Consider the following 17,943-nt stretch of genomic DNA (forward strand, 5'->3'; position numbering starts at 1 on the left):
CCTTAGATCAACAAGTTTGCACAGAAATTAGAACGGTCATGCGATCGAATTCATGAAGGCATTGGATTTAGTCATCCATGACAAGACTGATGCCTTCTTACTCCACAAGCTTATCTGGGGTTTGAAATCCTTCTTCTAGACAATGTACAGAGCTAATTCAAAGAATTACTATTATCTTGCATATATATGTCCATGATTTCAGTGGAATGCACAAAACATCCTTGAAAAGGAAAGATTTCGCCATACGTGTTCACCAGTCTGTAATCCGTGAATGAGTTATTTGCATTTCCTGGTCAAATTAAGGTACATAAACTAACCCGATGACTTGAATTCATGGGAGTCCGAGATCAGTTTTTTCACTGTTATAATACTATTAAGCACAAGAACCGATATATGGCAGAGAGTTGCCTGCCAAGACAACAAAATGATATTGGAGAATAAAAAAAATAACTTCTGTCTGCATAATCCCATCATCGTTTTGCATAGAACATACAAAAGAATACTTGGAATATTATGTCTTTGAATTTACATGAGCCAGCTCCTTGAATACAGATCCTGTCATTCTATATTATGAACAGTTCGGTAAAAGCATGTACCGTAAAAGAAATAGATTTGTGTTACCTGTTATTATCAGGCTTTACAATTATCTTCATCTACAGTAACCAGTGATGCGTGTGAGAAAAGAATGCGAGTGTACAAGAGGCGATCTTATGATCCTTCATTCCTTCTCCTGCTAGACTGCTAGCTCATATATTGCAGCAACCACTCTAGGCTCTGTTAATACCGAAGTCAAATAATTCGAATCAAATTAACAATAAAGGCAAAATCAACACCAGCGGCACTAGCTTTCGAGAATGTGAATGTGAATGTAAATGCATCAATAGCAGCACCTTCCTAGAAAAGAATTGCATAAAAAAGAGGGTAAAATTATACCGTTTTAGAAAAGATCTTTATTTGCATACCTTTATGCACTGGTGCAGGTCATTTTCGTTTGTTCTTACATGAACCTGTAAAATCAAATTGACTAATCAGAACCTAAGAGCATGTTAATTGCAGTACACTTTAGGAATGGGCCGGGGCCAGGCCCGGGGAAAAAGTATGTCCTAGGACAGTTTTCAGATATTTCACTGAATCATATCATACGGCAAATCTTGTCCAAAAATATTAAATGAAACAAGCAACAGCACCTCCTCCACCCATTAACAGCCCAAATCGTTTTATTTTGGTATTCGAGCACGGCATGCTTGTGTTGCCAATTAATATTTATACCTCGATAACTCGTCCATAGGATGCAATTTCATTGCTTTCTAGAGAAGCCAGGATGACAAGCGTGGCTGCAACTGTTGAGGGCCAATGCCTAAGTTGCTCAAGGTCTGACAGTGCCAGCACTGCTAAGTATCTGGCCCTCTTCTCCACCTCTGCACCAGCTTTCATAGCTTTCAGGTAGAACCTAATGTTCAGCATGGAAAAAGGACAAGGTTGTATTAGACTTCCTAAACTACAGGTCATATGAATGACAGAAAGAACTAAAGTGTTCATATCCAAGACAGGATACAAATCTTACCACCATAAACTATAAAGCAAAGTGGAAAGGGAAAAGGAGTTACCACATGAAATTGTGGATGGTGGGCAAGAAGCATCGGAAGTTAAGGACCTCCTGCACCAGCCATTCCATGGCCACTACTTCACTTCTGCTGTACACATTGTTCCCAATGTTGAAATTCTTTTGCCTAACACTGAAATTCCCATTATAAAACTGTCAGCGGAGCTCTCATTGACCGGAGCAGAACTTGCAGCTAGATATCATATTACCTTCAGTTTTGAGAAGTGATGGACAGCTAGCTTTGATGAAAATGAGGCAGATTATATAACCATGAAAAAGAATGAACTGGAGAGTGGTATAGGAATGTCTTAGTACTTGCAAACGTTAAGATATTAAAGTATAGTTCATCCAGTGTGTTCAAGTTCATTTGAGCCTTGATCTGGCAACAAGTTGACAGCAATTTTTCTTTTCTAATAAGTCCATAAAAAATAACCACACAACACTCACTTGTGATCTGTTTCTTAAGATGATCAACAAGTTTATTCACGATCCTAATCGTTTTTTGACAATTCTATGTTGTAAATGCAAGCCATTAGTATGCAAAGGACTATAAGGAAAGAATTATGCATCCAAGACTGGCACCTTGTTTTATTTTATTCCTTAAGCAATCCAGGACATCACGACCACAAAAAAGAACGGGGCAGAGATATTTACCAGTTATAGGGCTGGTTTTCTTCAATTCTGGTGGCCAATGAAAGACAAGCTATACCAACAATTTGAAGGTGACTTTTGTTCTTGAAGAACCCTATTGCTAGGAACCGGTCCAGAAGGCTAATTCCAAGAAACACGGTCGCCAGGTCAAACTCCTTCGCAGTTGCTTGCTGCATAATCAAAGCGACAGACACGAATTCAACATGCAATTACCATTTTTTTAACATAAGTGATTACCATTTTTTAACATAAGTGATTACCATTTAATTAGAAGAACATAAGGCACACATTGCTCATACAGATTGTCAATTGAAAGTCCAAAAATGATAAACAAGTGATTAACAACTGTTGTTGATTAGTGTTTAGTGCCTTGAAACCACTACAAACAGCCCAAGTTTAAATGATAAAAATACCCTTAGTAAATAGAAAGAAAAAATGAGCCACAGAGAAAATCTAGTTTAATCTAGTACAAGGACAGTACTGAGTACTGACCATACCACAAATGGTACAAATACAATTGCTAGACCCGTCAGTTTTAAAGTCCAAAACCCAAAATCTCAAACTATGACGTGTCACAACCCCATTTGCTTAACACTTCCAGTAGTAGAATCTCCAGTGTAGAATCTCCAGTGTAGAGGACATCTTCCATAATTGAAGGAATCAACTTCTTCAAACGTGTGTGTATTGACAAGAAAAAAATAGCCAACTGTCGCAAAATCGCCGCATCCGAGCAATTGATTTGTTAGCTACCGCGATTAATTATAAAAAACTTACCTCGATAATCCAGTGTACCATCTGCAACCGTTGCTGGAGGATGAGATCGCCGAACTCCGTGTTGTTACGGTACAATTCAGGGTAGTCGTGCAAAAACAATTGCCTTCTCTCTCTTTCTCTCAATCTCTTGTAGCTCTCCTCATCTTCCTCATCGTCCAATCTCGCAAACTTAAGCAATAAAAACAAATGAAAAGCACAGAAATTAAACAAATTAAAAAACAATGAGAGCATTAAAACATAGCAAAATAACACGAAAACAAAAGTAATTGTTGATTCAAAAACTCACGGCGAAATTCTCTTGATACTCTGCTTCAAGGAGTGACGATGATTTTGTAGTTTCTAGAGGTAAACTAGATCGCGAGAATTGCTGTCTGTACTGGAGCAACAGGGAATAAGTCTGCGAAGGATTCGAATCACTTACGGACTTCTCAGAAAAATCGCTTCCAGATTCGAAGAAAATAGACGGCGTGTAATCATCAGAGAAATCGAGGTCGTCCGATGAATACTTTTCCCGGAATATCTCCGATTGCAGCTCCGAGAACAACGTCTCCTGACAAGACGAGTAATCCGAAACTCCGTCGTCCACATACAACTCCTCTGTACAAGCCAGGTCATCACTTTCTCCTCCTCCTCCTCCCAAGCTGTTTGGCTTCTTCTGCTTCTCTACAACACACTCATTAACAGAAACTGCATTGTTTCTGGAAATCTCAGAGAGGTCTGTCTCTCTGTTTGTCGTCGTTTTACGTGATAAGCAGGATTCCACGCCTGAAGCCACAGACACGGCGTCATCTTCTTTAATCTCCGAGGAAATTTTCCTCGAATTGAGATTTTGGTGAAGAGAGGATAAGGTAGAAGTGTAATTGACTTGAATTCCTTTGGAACTACTATTTTTCGAATCCTCCACACAAGAAGATTCACCCACTTCTACTTCGAATGATGTCCTCTCTTTCTCCTTGTTCTTGTAGTATGATCTCGTGATCCTCCGAAACGGTGAGTCTTCGAACTTTCTCTTCCTGATCAGACTTGATTCAACTGTAACTCGGCTTGAATCGCTAGAAACTTCATCGCCGAAGTGAGAGCAGGAGATCGAATCCACAGAGACTCCTTTGTTCTTATTGAGAGAGAGATTAGTGGAGAGTAAAATTGGTGAGATCTGAGAGCGGACTTGTAAGTGACGCTTGCTTCGCTGCTTCTTCACGATGCACGGTGGTTCTCGCTCGATTTTCTTATTCACTCTGCTGCTGCTGCTGCTGCTGCTCTGTTTGAGCTTCATTTTTGTTCTGCAAAATTTGAATTCCAGGAGAGAGATAGGGAGAGTTTGTGCCTTTTAAATTCTGTTATTGGATACTGAAAATGAAAATGAGAGAGTGAGGAGTGAGAGTTGTTATTGGTATAGTAGTGGACACTGGACACTGGAGAGTTGAGGAAGGCGGTTATGGACGTTGGTGATGGAGTGCGTGCTTTTTCTTGTGAGGGGGGGGGCACGTGAGAATCAGCTTCACGCAGGTCCATGGTGCACGATCAGATATCGGTTCTCTTGTCTAACCAGGATTGATCTGGACTGTTCACATATGGATGCATGGTGGGTCCAACAGAATCGGTGGTTCACGTGTAACTACGTCTTCATAGTCCAAACTTCAGTCATGGCAAACCCCTCACAGAGATTGCCAACGACTGATCGCGTTTCCCTGTGAGGATTATTATTTTTTTTTACAAAAACAAAAAGAACTAATGACATCATTAATTTGTTTTTGGTGCTTAAAATGGTTGTATAATTAATTTTATTTTACATCCAACAACACAAGACTTAATGATATTAGAGGTACTCATGATATGGATTTTTTATAAAAATATTTTTGTAATTTTAATTTGGATAAGTGAACCTCTAAGATTTGATCTATTAGGCAAGAGAGACATATTGGTTATGTTTAAAAAAAAACATTAATTAAAAATACTAAAAAATATATTAAATATCAAAATATTTTGTTAAAAATCAAAACAATAATTTATTTAAACTTATTTCTAGAAATTGCTTTTCGATTTTTATTTAAATTATAATTTATTTTAAAAAACAAAAACAAACCAAGAGATTTTTTATTAATTTATTCTAGATTTTTTTTTGTTTTTTAGCTGAGTGCATTTTATTTTCAAAAGCCAAGTTAAAATAAAATAAATAAATTTTATACAAAAACTATAAGATCTCGAACATGTAAAATAAAAAAACTCATGAAAAAATAAATTGGAAAATCATGCTTATGAAAAAAAGTACAAGATAAATCAAGTACGTTTTTCAAGAAATGGGGTGATGTAGGGAGAACAAAGAATGGAAGTTGTCATCGCCATTCCATGATCCGGCGGCTTGGTTCAAGGCTTCAAGCAATGTTTTTTTATTCAAATCACACTATATTAATTATCAATTAGCTTAACGAAAAATTAATAATAAACTACGGCTAAAATTAATTAGAATATGAAGTAAGCAATAGTACATGATTTAGCACATGAATTATTGTACTCCAAGTAATTAACGGTATGGATGAAAACATGTCCAGTGATTATTTTCTTTTATTTCTAAGCTACCAAGAAGAAAACAGAAAATGGTTCTTGCAATTGACTTTTTTTGGGAAAAATAAAAATAAAACAAACAAACTCGTGACCCTCCTAGCGTGTTTTGCGTTTCGTTTTGTAAGGCCCTGCTGTTGTTGTCGTTTTGCTGGGTCTCGCTTTTATACACTAATTTTCTATTTTTTTTATGATAAATAGATCATTTATATTTTATAATGAGATTGGTGCATTAAAAAAACTAATTATTCTTGTAGTCTCTCCTAAAATTCCTATGAGATTTTCGGAAAACTAGATATGAAAGGTGCATGGCCCTGCAGGAAAAAACAAATTCCTGCTCTTTCCTTTCATAAATTAAATTTTTAGTTTTAAAAATAAAAAAATTTAAATTTTGACCCAGCTAAAATATTTTCTCTAATTTGACCCCTCCAAACTAAAATTTCTAACCTCGCCCAGATAAATCAATTGCAAGTCATGTCAAATGAAACCTAAGTTTTGTTTTTTAATTTAAATTCATGAAGGTAAACTAATTGGAGTTAAGAGACGCACTCGATCGTTAAGAAAGAAAGAAAAACTAAATCAATAAATTATAAATTAATGAGATAATTATATATAAAAAAAAAGCTCTCATGATTTATTTATTTATTTATTTTTATTTTACTTTTATTCTTTTAAAAATTACATCTTACATTTCTTACAATCTAAAATCTTTTAAATTGAACAAAATAACTAAATTATCCCCGTATACCAACAAACAAACCCAAATCAAACACCATACCTTCGTAATAAGGAAACAAACCCTTGTCATAAAACCATAAAATTTAACCAAATCAAAATTTAAAAAAAAAAAAAAACTGAAATCAATTCAAACCGACCGGTTTCGGTTTGGTTCGGTTTTTTAGGACAAAAACCGGTTCATACCGTTTTGGCTTGGTTTTTTCAGTTTCAGTCTTATAAAAACAAAACCGAACCGAACCGGTCGATTTTTTCAAAATTTTAATCGGTTTAATCTGTTTTTTTTCACGGTTTGGTTTTTTCGGTTATTTTTTTTCTGGTTTTCTCGGTCTAATCGATTTTTTTGTTTTTTTTACTTACCCCTGTAAGATATTGTTAAACGTGGTGAAAAAAGATGTTGAAGGAGATGGAGGATGGGCAATGATGAGTCGGTTTTGGTTAGATATCGAAAGAGGATGGTGACCGGAGATTCTCATTTTTTTAGTTTTTTTTTAAGTTTGATGACAAAATTGTAGTATTTAATATAAAGATTTTCTAGTCATTAATTGAAATATAATAATAATTTAATAAATAATTTAATATTTTTATTTATTTTTTTAGTAGAATGGAAATATAAAATATGATGAAATTATAAATTTTAGAATATAAAATATAATTTTTAAAAGAATAGAGGTAAAGTAAAAAAAACAAACTATTAATTTTTTTTTCTTGTAATTATCTCTAAATTAATTCCTATGCATAAATTACTCTTTCTTTCTTTTTTCATTTCTAACAGGAGTGGAACTCTATTCACACGTACATGACTAAAAAATTCTATCATGTATAATTATTTTTTGTAGATAAAACTAAAGGGATAGATCATCTTTGCTCTTTGCATTTGTAAATTGTAATTGCCAAATCACTGGATCCTGTCAACCAGAATCTCGAAACAACACTTTTTTTGTTTTCACTTTCGTTAAGAAATCCACCACACAAATGCCCTTACTGCAAACCTGGTTTTATGCTCAAAACTCAAAATTTAGCCTCTGAAATACTACTTTTACAGTACTGGGTATTTTCATGTTTTAGCAACAAGAAATGTTTTTGTCTCTACCCCCTCAGGCAGCACTAAAGATGGCCTTGAGAGGCTGCGGCTTTCCAGGTGAAATGAACAAAAAGAAGTCATTCTGCTCGTTGTTTGCATCCGTTATGAAATCCCACCTCAAAAAGAAAGCAGAAACTAGACAGCGAGTCGGGATATTAAAAGAGAAGCGAAACCTGGAATAAGCATATGCCTTTCTCGAGCTTTTGGCCAAAATCAAGTGTAGTAACTGTTATTATCAATTGACGAGCATGTAACTCAACCGCCGGTAGAGTTTATTGTTGGGGTTTCCGGCACCCCATGCGCGGACCGGGGGTGTACTGATATTTGCTCATAGAAAGGATAAAGCACACTGACACAATATTTTACGTGGTTCGGCAAAACCGCCTACATCCACGGGAGAGTCCATATTATTAGAGATATATAGAGAAAGGATTACAACACATATGGAGGAGGAGGATCACTTCACTCAAACTCAACTCCCAGATCTCTTGCTGCACTTGCAGCTGCTGCAATGGCAGCAAGGCTGTTGCCATTGCAGCCCTTCACTTTCACTCTACTCTCTTCACATTCTCACAGCTCTCTCTCTCAACCCTCTCAATCTTGCTCTCACAAAACATGCCTCTTTTATAGGCAAACATGGCAACCTTCTCCAGCAATAGCAAGGGGACAATAGGTCCCGAAATCATGCCACTAATTGTGGCACTAGTGGTGCTTCCACTAAGCCACAATTAGTGGTGGGGTATAGCCACTAAATGATAATATCCTAATATTTTTCTCCCCCGAAAGATCTTATATTCGAGACTCTACTAATAATAATAATAAAAAAAAAAACTGTTATTATCAATTTAATAATCAAGTATAGCTTGCTACTGAGGTCTTCCAGCGTCGCTCATGCATTGCCCCACAGTACGAGCCTGGCGCCCCCCTGCAGATCAGTTCTAACTTCGAAGTTTATTTACCGCCTTCTATCATATTTGCGTAACCGTTTCCAACGATGTCGTTTCATCTTTATATTATATAACTCGTTTCCAGTTTCTTAAAAAAGTGCCAAACAACATTCATAGAGGTTGAAAAAACAAAGCTGTTTCACTCTTACAGCTGAGAAAGAGATGAAAAGAACAAGAACTTGAATACAAAAAAATTAGTCCTTTTACCCTTTTGGGATCATAAAGGCTGGAACCCGGTTAATTGCATCTTATATATTAAAGACTAGAAAAGATCATAAACATTGGATCTGGAAAAATTGAAAGTTAACATTAGATAATAACTTGAAAAAATTAAAAGTTTTGATTAGATACTGGGAAGAAATTATCCGGTTGCAGTTTAGTAACGGAGAACTCAAGATTAAGTTAAATGCGGATTTGAAAATATAGGTACTAAGGCACTTTTGAGAAAACGATAGTAATTTTTAAATTTTGTTTAAAAGTGTTTTTATTTTAAAAAATATTAAATTATGTTTTTTTTACATGATAATGTTACAAATATAATAAATAAATAAATAAAAATTTTAATATATTTTCAAGTAAAAAATATTTTTAAAAATTGACATTAAATAACTAAATGGTTAGTTAATTTGTTTTTAAAAAATAAAGTGGTAAATTATAATAAACCTCAAACACACTTCCACTATTGAGATAGAGATAGTATAATTTTACTCTTAAATTATTTTAATTTCTCAATTACAGATTTTTATTGAAATCACTAAACAGAAAAACATTTCCCTGCAAAAAAAATAAATGAAATCCTTACCAGAGAATTTCTGAAAATTCGAAAATTGGGGGATAAATTTGATAACTGTTTGGTGGTAGAATCGAGACTACCTATATATATAGTTGTAGGGTATGGTATTCCCTTTCTCAACATTTGTTTTTATTAATTTGATGAACAGTGAGAAAAAAAATTCAATAAAATCCAATCCAATTCGTCAGGTGAATTGAGTAGTGAAAACTGAAAATAAGCAAACAGTGGAGGAAGCGAAAGGATGGAATTGTGCATATTTGATTTGAGAAGAGGACAGCTAGAAGGGCAGGAACTGGACAAGATTCTCTTTTTCTCCTGCTGATTTACCATTTTCAACTCAACTTTCTGTCATCGGACTCAGTGAAGGACTCGTCACTTTTACCAGGTGTTTCGTACTAATTACGCGCTATTCTCTCTAGAGATCTAATAATTTCATTTATTATAGTGATGGAACAATATTTACCATGAATTATTATATTAGGTGTTGTCCTGTGGCTTTGAGGCCCATTGGCCCAATGGCACCGTGGTTCCATTACAAGTCGCTAATATAATGGGTTGATACTTATCAAACCCAAATCTTATAAAATAATATAAATTTAATAAGCTATCAAACTGAATATATTATATACTGAATTCAAAATAATATAAATCTCACAAATCATCACATCCAATACATTTAGGTTTAGCAATGTATCAAACCCAATATAATCAGGTTCATCCTAGAAATAAATCTTTATGCCTATGAACTTAGTTATATTTTGTATTATATTTTTCCTATACCTCTAAATATATAAAAATCTTTTAAATACCTATAATATTTATTATTTATTAAATATTATAAAAAAAATGACATTTCAATATCTACTCTTATTTATTATTTTGTATTCTTAATATTTTTAACGTGTATATATATATATATATATATATATATATATATATATATATATATATATATATAAAAGATTACATTTCTTTAAAATATCATTATATTTTTATTCTCTAAAATATTACTTATTTAAATATCTAAGATTCTCCACATCTATCGAACTCGTTCGTCATGGATTATCTAAGTGGTAAGGCATTGTGCTTTGCTTTTGTACGTTGACTGGAATTGCAGTAAAACCACCTGTTTTTTTTTTGTTTTTTTTGTTATTGTCTTTGGGGTTCAAAATGTTTCATTTTAAGTCACTAATTACCAGGATGTCAAAAGTGGTCTCCATTGGATTCCTGCTGCTGGGTTGATGCTGAAGTTCCTGTATCAAATGGCTTCCATTGGATTTGAGCTACCAAAGTATTGCCGAAGTTGCTGTACCTCGTTCCTTATAACTTTGGGACAGCTTTTCATGATGGGAAGAAAATTCAGTTACCATCATTTCGTGACTGTTTGAAGGAAGGTGGAACTGTAAAAAAGCTGGCTGTTGGGAGGGAGGCAGCTATTGAAGTTCAGGTTTGTCTCTACAAATATTTTCAGGCGATCATAAATGTGGATCAACTTGACATTTTCCCATAAATTAGTCAGAGGCATAGATGGACTAAGTTACAAGAATTTAAACATGTCTAAACTTTTCCTGCTTCCCCTTTTATTATCCTGATAGGCAAGTGTGCTTGGACCTAGTGGGATCTAACCTGCTATTGTAGTCCTGTGAGTGAAAACTGATTAAATCTCATTACCATCCATGATGTGATCAACTGTTTCCGTTTTGTATTTTACATATAACACTAACTAGTACAAACGTTTTCCTCTCCAGCTTCTTCTTAGTTTTCAGTTTCCATGGTAGTTCCACTGCAAAATGCTATGTACACTGCTTTCTGTTCACTCGACCCTTGTTTAATTATATGCCTCAAACTGGAATTTTCTGTTGTGAAGATGCCAGAATGAAGCAGAACATTTCATGTTTCTTACCATTCAGCTTTTATTTATGAGAAGTTCAAGTAAAGCTAGACTTACTAAATAAGGCGGAACAAGCATGGGTTGTGTCAAAATTATGTCAATTTTTAAGTATAATAAAAAGGCATTCATGTATTTAAGTGATCCTTTTCTTTGTTCTGAAAAAATGTACATTTGCTATATTAGTCTTCAATCTGCAGCTCCAAGGTTCTAGGTTTAACACATGTAGACATGCATAAACTATAGACTCAATTGTACTTTAATGCTTGCGATCTCTCCCCTACTTAATTGCTCGTGTCCACGACGCTTTCACCTGTATGGTTTGATCTCCATGGCCCATCTGATCTTCCTGGCTTCTTAATTTATACTATATGCTGCTGTTATACTCTTCGAACTTTTTTTGCCTCTCGAGAATTAAATAAATCTCATGGTGACAGAATTCTGATGATGATTTTGATCGAATGGTGACAACCTTTATCACATTATTTTTGCCAGGATGACACCATAAATTTATTTTCATATATAGTTCAAAGGTTGACTCCTCATGCTCTATCATCTGGAGTAAGTTCGTGGTCCTATCTACGCAGAGGAAATACTCCTTCTTATGTTGTTGTAGGGCCTACATTTGCGACCGTCTCTGTTTCTGAACAGCTCCATCACTTGCATGCTACCTCTCCTAGTCAAGATAACAGTTATGATGTTAAAAGGTCCTTGCAGCACAACAGATGGCAAACAGATGAATAGCTAGGATCTTTTAAGTTTTGGGTCTATGCCTTACCAACAAATCAAGCAAGTGAAAACAGAAAAGATGAAGAAATCAAGTTATGTCAATGAATTTGCAAGGTGCTAGTAGCAGCAGTATCTGCACCCTGCAGTGTTTCTGCTCATATTATAGAGAATTGTGATCTGGGGACAGGTGCAATTAGTATAAACCTTTGTCCCTTAGTTACAGGGCTAGTTTTAAGAGTTTTTTGTCCTGCTACTTACCCTTCTTTTGTTGGAGAAGTACAGACGTAGAACAAAAGGAGTGTCAAATTTGAGTAAATAGCTTTAAATTAACTGCAGTAAGTAATAATGTTAACTGAAGTCGAAGTTTATCTAGATATACTTCAAACTTTGGTTGGTTAGTCAAACCTCAGCCCCGTGCACGGTCCAAATGAATGCTAAATGCTTTATTTAGAAGTTTGACATTGTTTTGTTCATTGAGGGTGCTGTTGACGTTGAATTTTTTTCATGTTGTTGTATTGCAGGAATCGTTACTTGCCATGAGTAAGCTTAGAGAAGAGGTAGATTTGGAGAAGAGTAGAGCAAAATGGGATAGTGCAGATCGTGACAAAGATTTGGAAATATGTATTACAGCGAAAAACAATGCTTGGGTTATTGCTCGTACTCCTCTGATGCCATTGAGAGGTTCAGCAATAGCTAGCCCAGTTCTTAAAGTGACTGCACTATCATCAATATATTGTGTTCCCTCCATCATCCTTAGCACTTCCAATAGCGCCTCCTCTTTGGATTGGGAAAAATATGCTGGCTGTATGTTTATTGATTCTCACATGATTAGAATGAGCTGGATGCATGTATGAGCACGAATTGTTCTGTTTCTTCCTCCACTTCTTCTCATGTAAAGAGGGACCCTTTATATTTTCTTAACAGCGAGGTTCAAGACAGGAAGAAGAAAAACATATCTTTTCTGTATAATGCTATGGCTAATCCCTACATTTCGATTAAGGGGAATTTTGTCAAGATCAACCCTTCATGAAATAGTTCTTAGTGAAAATTTGTCAAGACAAATACCACGCCAGGACGGATGTCAACGAAGGAGTTAGAGCCTGTTTACGTTTATTATTGTAGAAGTAGTTGTTTTTTAAAATATAAAAATAAACAAACATTCACGGTTTCGTTTTTTTAGTAAACACTGTCAAAGACCCCTAATCGGCTAATCGCCCTGGATTTGCCCGTATGTAAGTTCCAAAATAGCCCCTATAAAGCGGTATGGGGTTCCGAGCTAATTTGTCACCAGAAATGAGGGTTGGGCCGAAATGGTTAAAACTGAAGGAAATGAGCTGGGTCCAATCATGGCCCAAACTCCCAGTACTCAAAGCAAAAGCTTGCTAGGGTTTTGGGGTGACCGGCCGCCAGACTTCAAATCATCCACGCTATTATAAAAACAACGCCCTCCCCCTACACTCTTTACTCGGATCTGCACTCTTGCTTGACAAAGCTAAAATCAGCTACATAAACTTTTGTTTCTGTTTCTTATTTTCTGCGACAGGAAGAGGAGGTGAGGTGATTAGGCTTCTTGGTTTTGTTATTTTGATAATAATGAATAATGAATGTCTCTAATGATGATCAAAACTTTCGTTCTTCTGACAATTTAAAACCATGTGGAAGTTTTTATGGAGACCTGAACTGAAGAGACATTTTTTCTAACGTTTTTTTTCTTTTCATTTTTGTATTTTCATCTTGGTGGCTTACGATTGAGCAAATCTTCTTCTTATTTTCTTGGCTCTATTGCTCCTGATTGGTTTCAAACTACTAGTGTAAAGATGTTTATATAGCCTCTAATGATGATGATTATTATACTTTCGTTCTTCCGAGTTGTACCATGCGGAAATATTTTTGGAGACCTGAACTGAAGAGGCCTGTTTTTTATTGTTGATTTTAATGATTCATGTTTCTCGGGTGTGTGGTTTTTTAGCCCATTACTGTTTTCTTTGGGATTTCTTATGTTGCTTCTTGTATCTTAGTTTGGATTCAAAATGTATCTGGTTATATCCGGAAAGGTTTCTGTTTCCGATTTATTTGCCTTTATGGCCTTACTTTCGCGATCAAATTTTATGCTGGATTTCTACATATTAGGGCTTTGTCCAGTTTATTTGACCTTTTTTTGGGAGTTAGAAAATTTGATCTGTAATTTTTGCTATCAGCTTGTCATTTTTGTTGAGGTTCCCGTCACTGAGGATTATGTTGCTGACAAACCATGGATTTGTCTCTTCTATATATCAATACCTCTTGATAGTACTCTTACCATTCCATTTATTGCTGATCGAAATATTGTCAAAGGGAGCTTTTGGTTCTGTTTTTTACCCGTTGAAGTACATTTTTAAGTTTTTTGTTTTTGCTTAAATTGTATGAGTTCAATTTTTGTCAAAATAGCTTACATGGAGTGATGCTTTTACAGCATGTGCACCCAACCCCGCTTCCCAGTGGATGGATTTCTTGTAGCGTGTCTCTTTCGAATTGTTTTGTTTTCCTGTCCCCGTTGGGGGTTTTAAGTGTTCAATTTGTTAGTTGTTTTGGACACTGAAGATCTTTATAATATCTCTTAACGATGATCACCTTGAAACTTTCGTTCTCCTGAGCAAATTCATGCTGAAAATTGTGGAGACCTGAGCTGAAGGGCTGTAAAAATGATCTTCAATGTCCATTCTGTTTAGTTTTACTTTGCATTATTTCATATTCCGTGCATCAGTGAGAGATGGATGTTGTCTTTCCGAAGTCAGGAATGTAAAACAGAAACGTATAACAAGATGTGAATCTATATTAGAGTTTAGTAATATAGAACTCGTTGAATAATTTCAGTGTCATTTGTAATATAAACAGTATGTAAAATCTTGTTATTGGTGGTCTCGCTTTTGCTTCCATGGAGAAGCAAGAGGCCCTACGGTCCCTCACAACACAACCTGAACATTTATGGTATGAACATTTTATGAAACTGTATGATGTTCAGCACTGCTCATTATGATTCTTTTTCCTGGATGTTGCTCATCTATTTCACTGTTAGTGGTCATTTGTCTGTGCGCTGATTTTCTGTATTTTGTATTTGTCTTGGGCTGGGAGGTATATTTGTCTTGGGCTGATTTTCTGGAAGTTTCTCTGGCTTCATCATTTTTGGAGGTTTCTTGCAAAATTCATTGCTGCCAGAGGTGTTTGGCACAGATCCACTTTCTGTGCTGATGATGAGTATCACAAATAATACTCAAAGAGAGCTTCTTGGCTGTGAAAAGAGCTTTCTTTTGATCGACACTGCGAACATGGTTCTCGAAAATGTCAGGGAGATGTGGACAGGATGAGGATCTTCTTATTCTCTGTCTTAATTTGAATCTACATAACCCCTCGATTTCTCATCTAAATTAATTGTTGCAGGGTGTTAAGAAACAGGAAGAGGAGTTTTATTTTCTGATTAAAGTTTCACTCTTCAGAGTGCGTGATAAGTGAAATGAATCCCCATTGTCACTTGTTGTTTGTCAGCGTAGCTGTAAAACGATGTTTAGTCGACTGAGATTTTCGAAGGAGCATGGATCTCTCACGCTCATGTATAAAAGAATGAGCAATCTAAGCTAATTTGGGTAGAAATGATTTTTCGTTTTCCACATGATGAAGCCGGATGTCGTCCGCGTTGCTGTTTTGCTATAGAACGCCAGAATTACTGGCTTGAGGTTACTGTCTATTGCATTAAAGCGTAGCCCAAGTTCTTCAATGCAAAAGGGCCCAGAGGTTGGCAGTAAAGTCTTCGGAGTGTATGGGCCTTTGCCATCAACTTGAAATTTAAGGGTTATTTTTTATCATTTTCTGTTTTTGTTTGAGATAGGCAACATGAGCCTTCCGAAATTGGTTAGCACCCAAGGAAGCGTGCTGCTTGTTTCTCTGGTAGTTTCTGTTTCTGTTTGAGATGGGCAAACTATCATTATACATGTAATTTGTGAAAGTTTATAATGGCATTTAATTACATTCCCTGCTGTCCAACTCACCTTCAAACCAAAATTAGCAAAAAGGAGGCCATGCTTTGCAAAGCCATCGTTCAGATATTAGAGTCCTCGTTGCTCCAAACAAGCTAGCTTCGTCGTATTGCAATTTGCAAGGTATGGTGTCTCATTCAAAAAACGTAAATTTTGAATGGCGATGTTAAAAATTAATTTAAAAAAGAAAAAAAATTATATTAATATATTTTTAAATAAAATATATTTTAAAAAATAATCCCTTCAACACAAATACTCTTTTAAACAGAGTACGTTTCCACATTAAATTATTAATGGCTGAAGGGAGAGTTGAATTCGTAATCCTCGTCAAGAATATAAAGACAAATGTTATGTGTTGAATGTTATTATTAAACCATGTCATGTTTATTAGCTTATTCCCTAGTGGAATTCTTTTCTGGTACCCACTTCACCCTGTTTTTTAATATACTATAATGAAAAGCTTTGCACTTTCGAATCTTGGTCTAATTTAATTCAAACTGAGATCAAGAATTTGGTCGGTCCATATCCGTATCCTATTAGCATGATTGGTCAGTTGATTCATTGCTTATGGTAATTTTTGTTTTTTCATTTCAATTAATTATTTTTTTTGTCAAAAAATCATTTCAACTCAATAGTTTAAGCTGATATGTGAGGTTCGAGAATATAATTTATATTATTCTCTAACACACCTCCTCATGTGAAAGTTTTTTGGACTTGAAACTTGCACAGATCCACATTACCTTGTGTTTAATTTTTTATTAAATAAATGAGGATGGTGAGATTTGAACTTGTGACCGTTTGATCATCAAGACTTTGATATCATATCAAAGAATTATCTCAACCCAATAACTGAAGTTATTAGGTGAGATTTCAGAATATGATTTATATTATTTTCTAATATATATATCTCACCTTTTACTTTTATTTTGAGGAGAAATATTATATCCGACACTGTATATAAATTGGTTGTCCCATGTCAGTATTGTTGTTTATTATTGAAAATTGTTTAATATTGAGCTACAAGATATTTTTTTAAAAAAAAATACATTAAATATTTTTTTATTTTTAATTAGCATATTAAAATTATATTTTTAATATTTTTTTCAAATATAATATACATAAATACAATTACAAGGTCCTTTAAAAAGGGCAGCCTATTAGGTAGAATACGCGTGATTATCTAAAACCAAACCAAGATTTAACTAATTTATTTGTTGATTTTATCTCGTAGGTCTTATTGCTGTTAACCTGTCAAAACAAGTTTATTTCATCTCCATGGATCTATACCCACCAATCTATCATGATAAAAAAAAAAAAAAAATCTATACCTGCCGGGTTTAGGTTCTCTGATATTTCTTTATACTGTACGAACAAATGGTAGTGGGCCTAGTGGCACTGTTAAAGTAAGATAAAGCAATAAAGGTGTTAGCCCGTGCTCTCTGTTCCTTGTCCTCATCTCCGCTCTTACATGTCAGGGCGTGTGGCTGGCACCGGTGTTCTTACACGTGGAACACCTCTGACTCTGATGGATCCTCCACTTTTGGTGCAACCTCTTGACATTCCCTATCGATGTGCGCGGGGCTGGCACATGAACGGACAATATCAAAGAAAGATTATTTTCAGTTAGGTTTTTAAATTTTCAATTTCGCTTCTTCGCCCATGTTCTTGAATATATTTGAAAATAAGAAAATCAATGCACTCTTGGAAAATGCCTCAGAAAATGTGGAAAAAAAAGTTGGCATCAAACTCGGTAAACTAACACGATGCTACAGGTAGTGCGTGTCAAATGCCAAGGCCTCGTCCAAATCGATCGAAGCATTCATGAGCTATTGAAAATGAAAGCACGGCGAAGAAGAAAAAATTCTCGATGAAAGCAATCATAAATTATTCATGGAATGGTGATCAGCACATTCCAACAAAGCATCAAGATCGAAAATGATTTTTCTTTAAAGAATCAAAATTATAATTATTTCTGATAAAAAGTCAAAATCAAAATTTAATAATATAATAGTTTTCTTAATCTTTTTTATTTGTAATAATCTAATTCTAAAATGTAAATTTATTTCAATCAAATCAAATATTATCACGAAAAAAAATATTATTAACTTAGAAAAAAAATTTATATTAAATTTATAATAAAAAATAAATTATTAACACTTACTAAATATAA

At 34.8% G+C, this 17,943-nt stretch overlaps 1 protein-coding gene and 3 non-coding genes across 4 annotated transcripts; 3 read left to right on the forward strand and 1 right to left on the reverse strand.

The window, feature by feature from the left end:
• Positions 1-438: 438 nt before the first annotated feature.
• LOC18102542 (cyclin-SDS) lies at positions 439-4,545 on the reverse strand. The gene is made up of 7 exons (XM_006378369.3): positions 3,315-4,545; positions 3,029-3,196; positions 2,258-2,424; positions 1,608-1,736; positions 1,270-1,450; positions 963-1,007; positions 439-774 (listed from the first exon to the last, which is right to left on the reverse strand). The coding sequence occupies exons 1-7, from the start codon at positions 4,299-4,301 to the stop codon at positions 742-744; spliced, it is 1,710 nt and encodes a 569-aa protein (XP_006378431.3). The 5' UTR covers positions 4,302-4,545; the 3' UTR covers positions 439-741.
• Positions 4,546-13,369: 8,824 nt separating this feature from the next.
• LOC112329034 (small nucleolar RNA Z159/U59) lies at positions 13,370-13,453 on the forward strand. Its single transcript, XR_002984530.1, has one exon. It is a non-coding gene; the product is annotated as a small nucleolar RNA Z159/U59 (small nucleolar RNA).
• A 138-nt stretch (positions 13,454-13,591) lies between these two features.
• LOC112329033 (small nucleolar RNA Z159/U59) lies at positions 13,592-13,676 on the forward strand. Its single transcript, XR_002984529.1, has one exon. It is a non-coding gene; the product is annotated as a small nucleolar RNA Z159/U59 (small nucleolar RNA).
• A 678-nt stretch (positions 13,677-14,354) lies between these two features.
• Positions 14,355-14,438, forward strand: LOC112329035 (small nucleolar RNA Z159/U59). Its single transcript, XR_002984531.2, has one exon. It is a non-coding gene; the product is annotated as a small nucleolar RNA Z159/U59 (small nucleolar RNA).
• The last annotated feature ends 3,505 nt before the right edge of the window (positions 14,439-17,943 follow it).

Source organism: Populus trichocarpa, chromosome 10 (genome assembly GCF_000002775.5).
Source record: "Populus trichocarpa isolate Nisqually-1 chromosome 10, P.trichocarpa_v4.1, whole genome shotgun sequence".
In the NCBI taxonomy this organism is placed as follows: Eukaryota; Viridiplantae; Streptophyta; class Magnoliopsida; order Malpighiales; family Salicaceae; genus Populus; species Populus trichocarpa.

Bases quoted from the DNA above. Each gene is read 5' to 3' on its own strand.
- LOC18102542 (XM_006378369.3), bottom strand. From the start codon at position 4,301: ATGAAGCTCAAACAGAGCAGCAGCAGCAGCAGCAGCAGAGTGAATAAG. The intron at 1,737-2,257 runs GTAAATATCTCT...TGGGAATTTCAG, and splicing joins GAAAACCAGCCCTATAACTG to TGTTAGGCAAAAGAATTTCA. The intron at 775-962 runs GTATGCAAATAA...CGGTATTAACAG, and splicing joins ACCTGCACCAGTGCATAAAG to AGCCTAGAGTGGTTGCTGCA.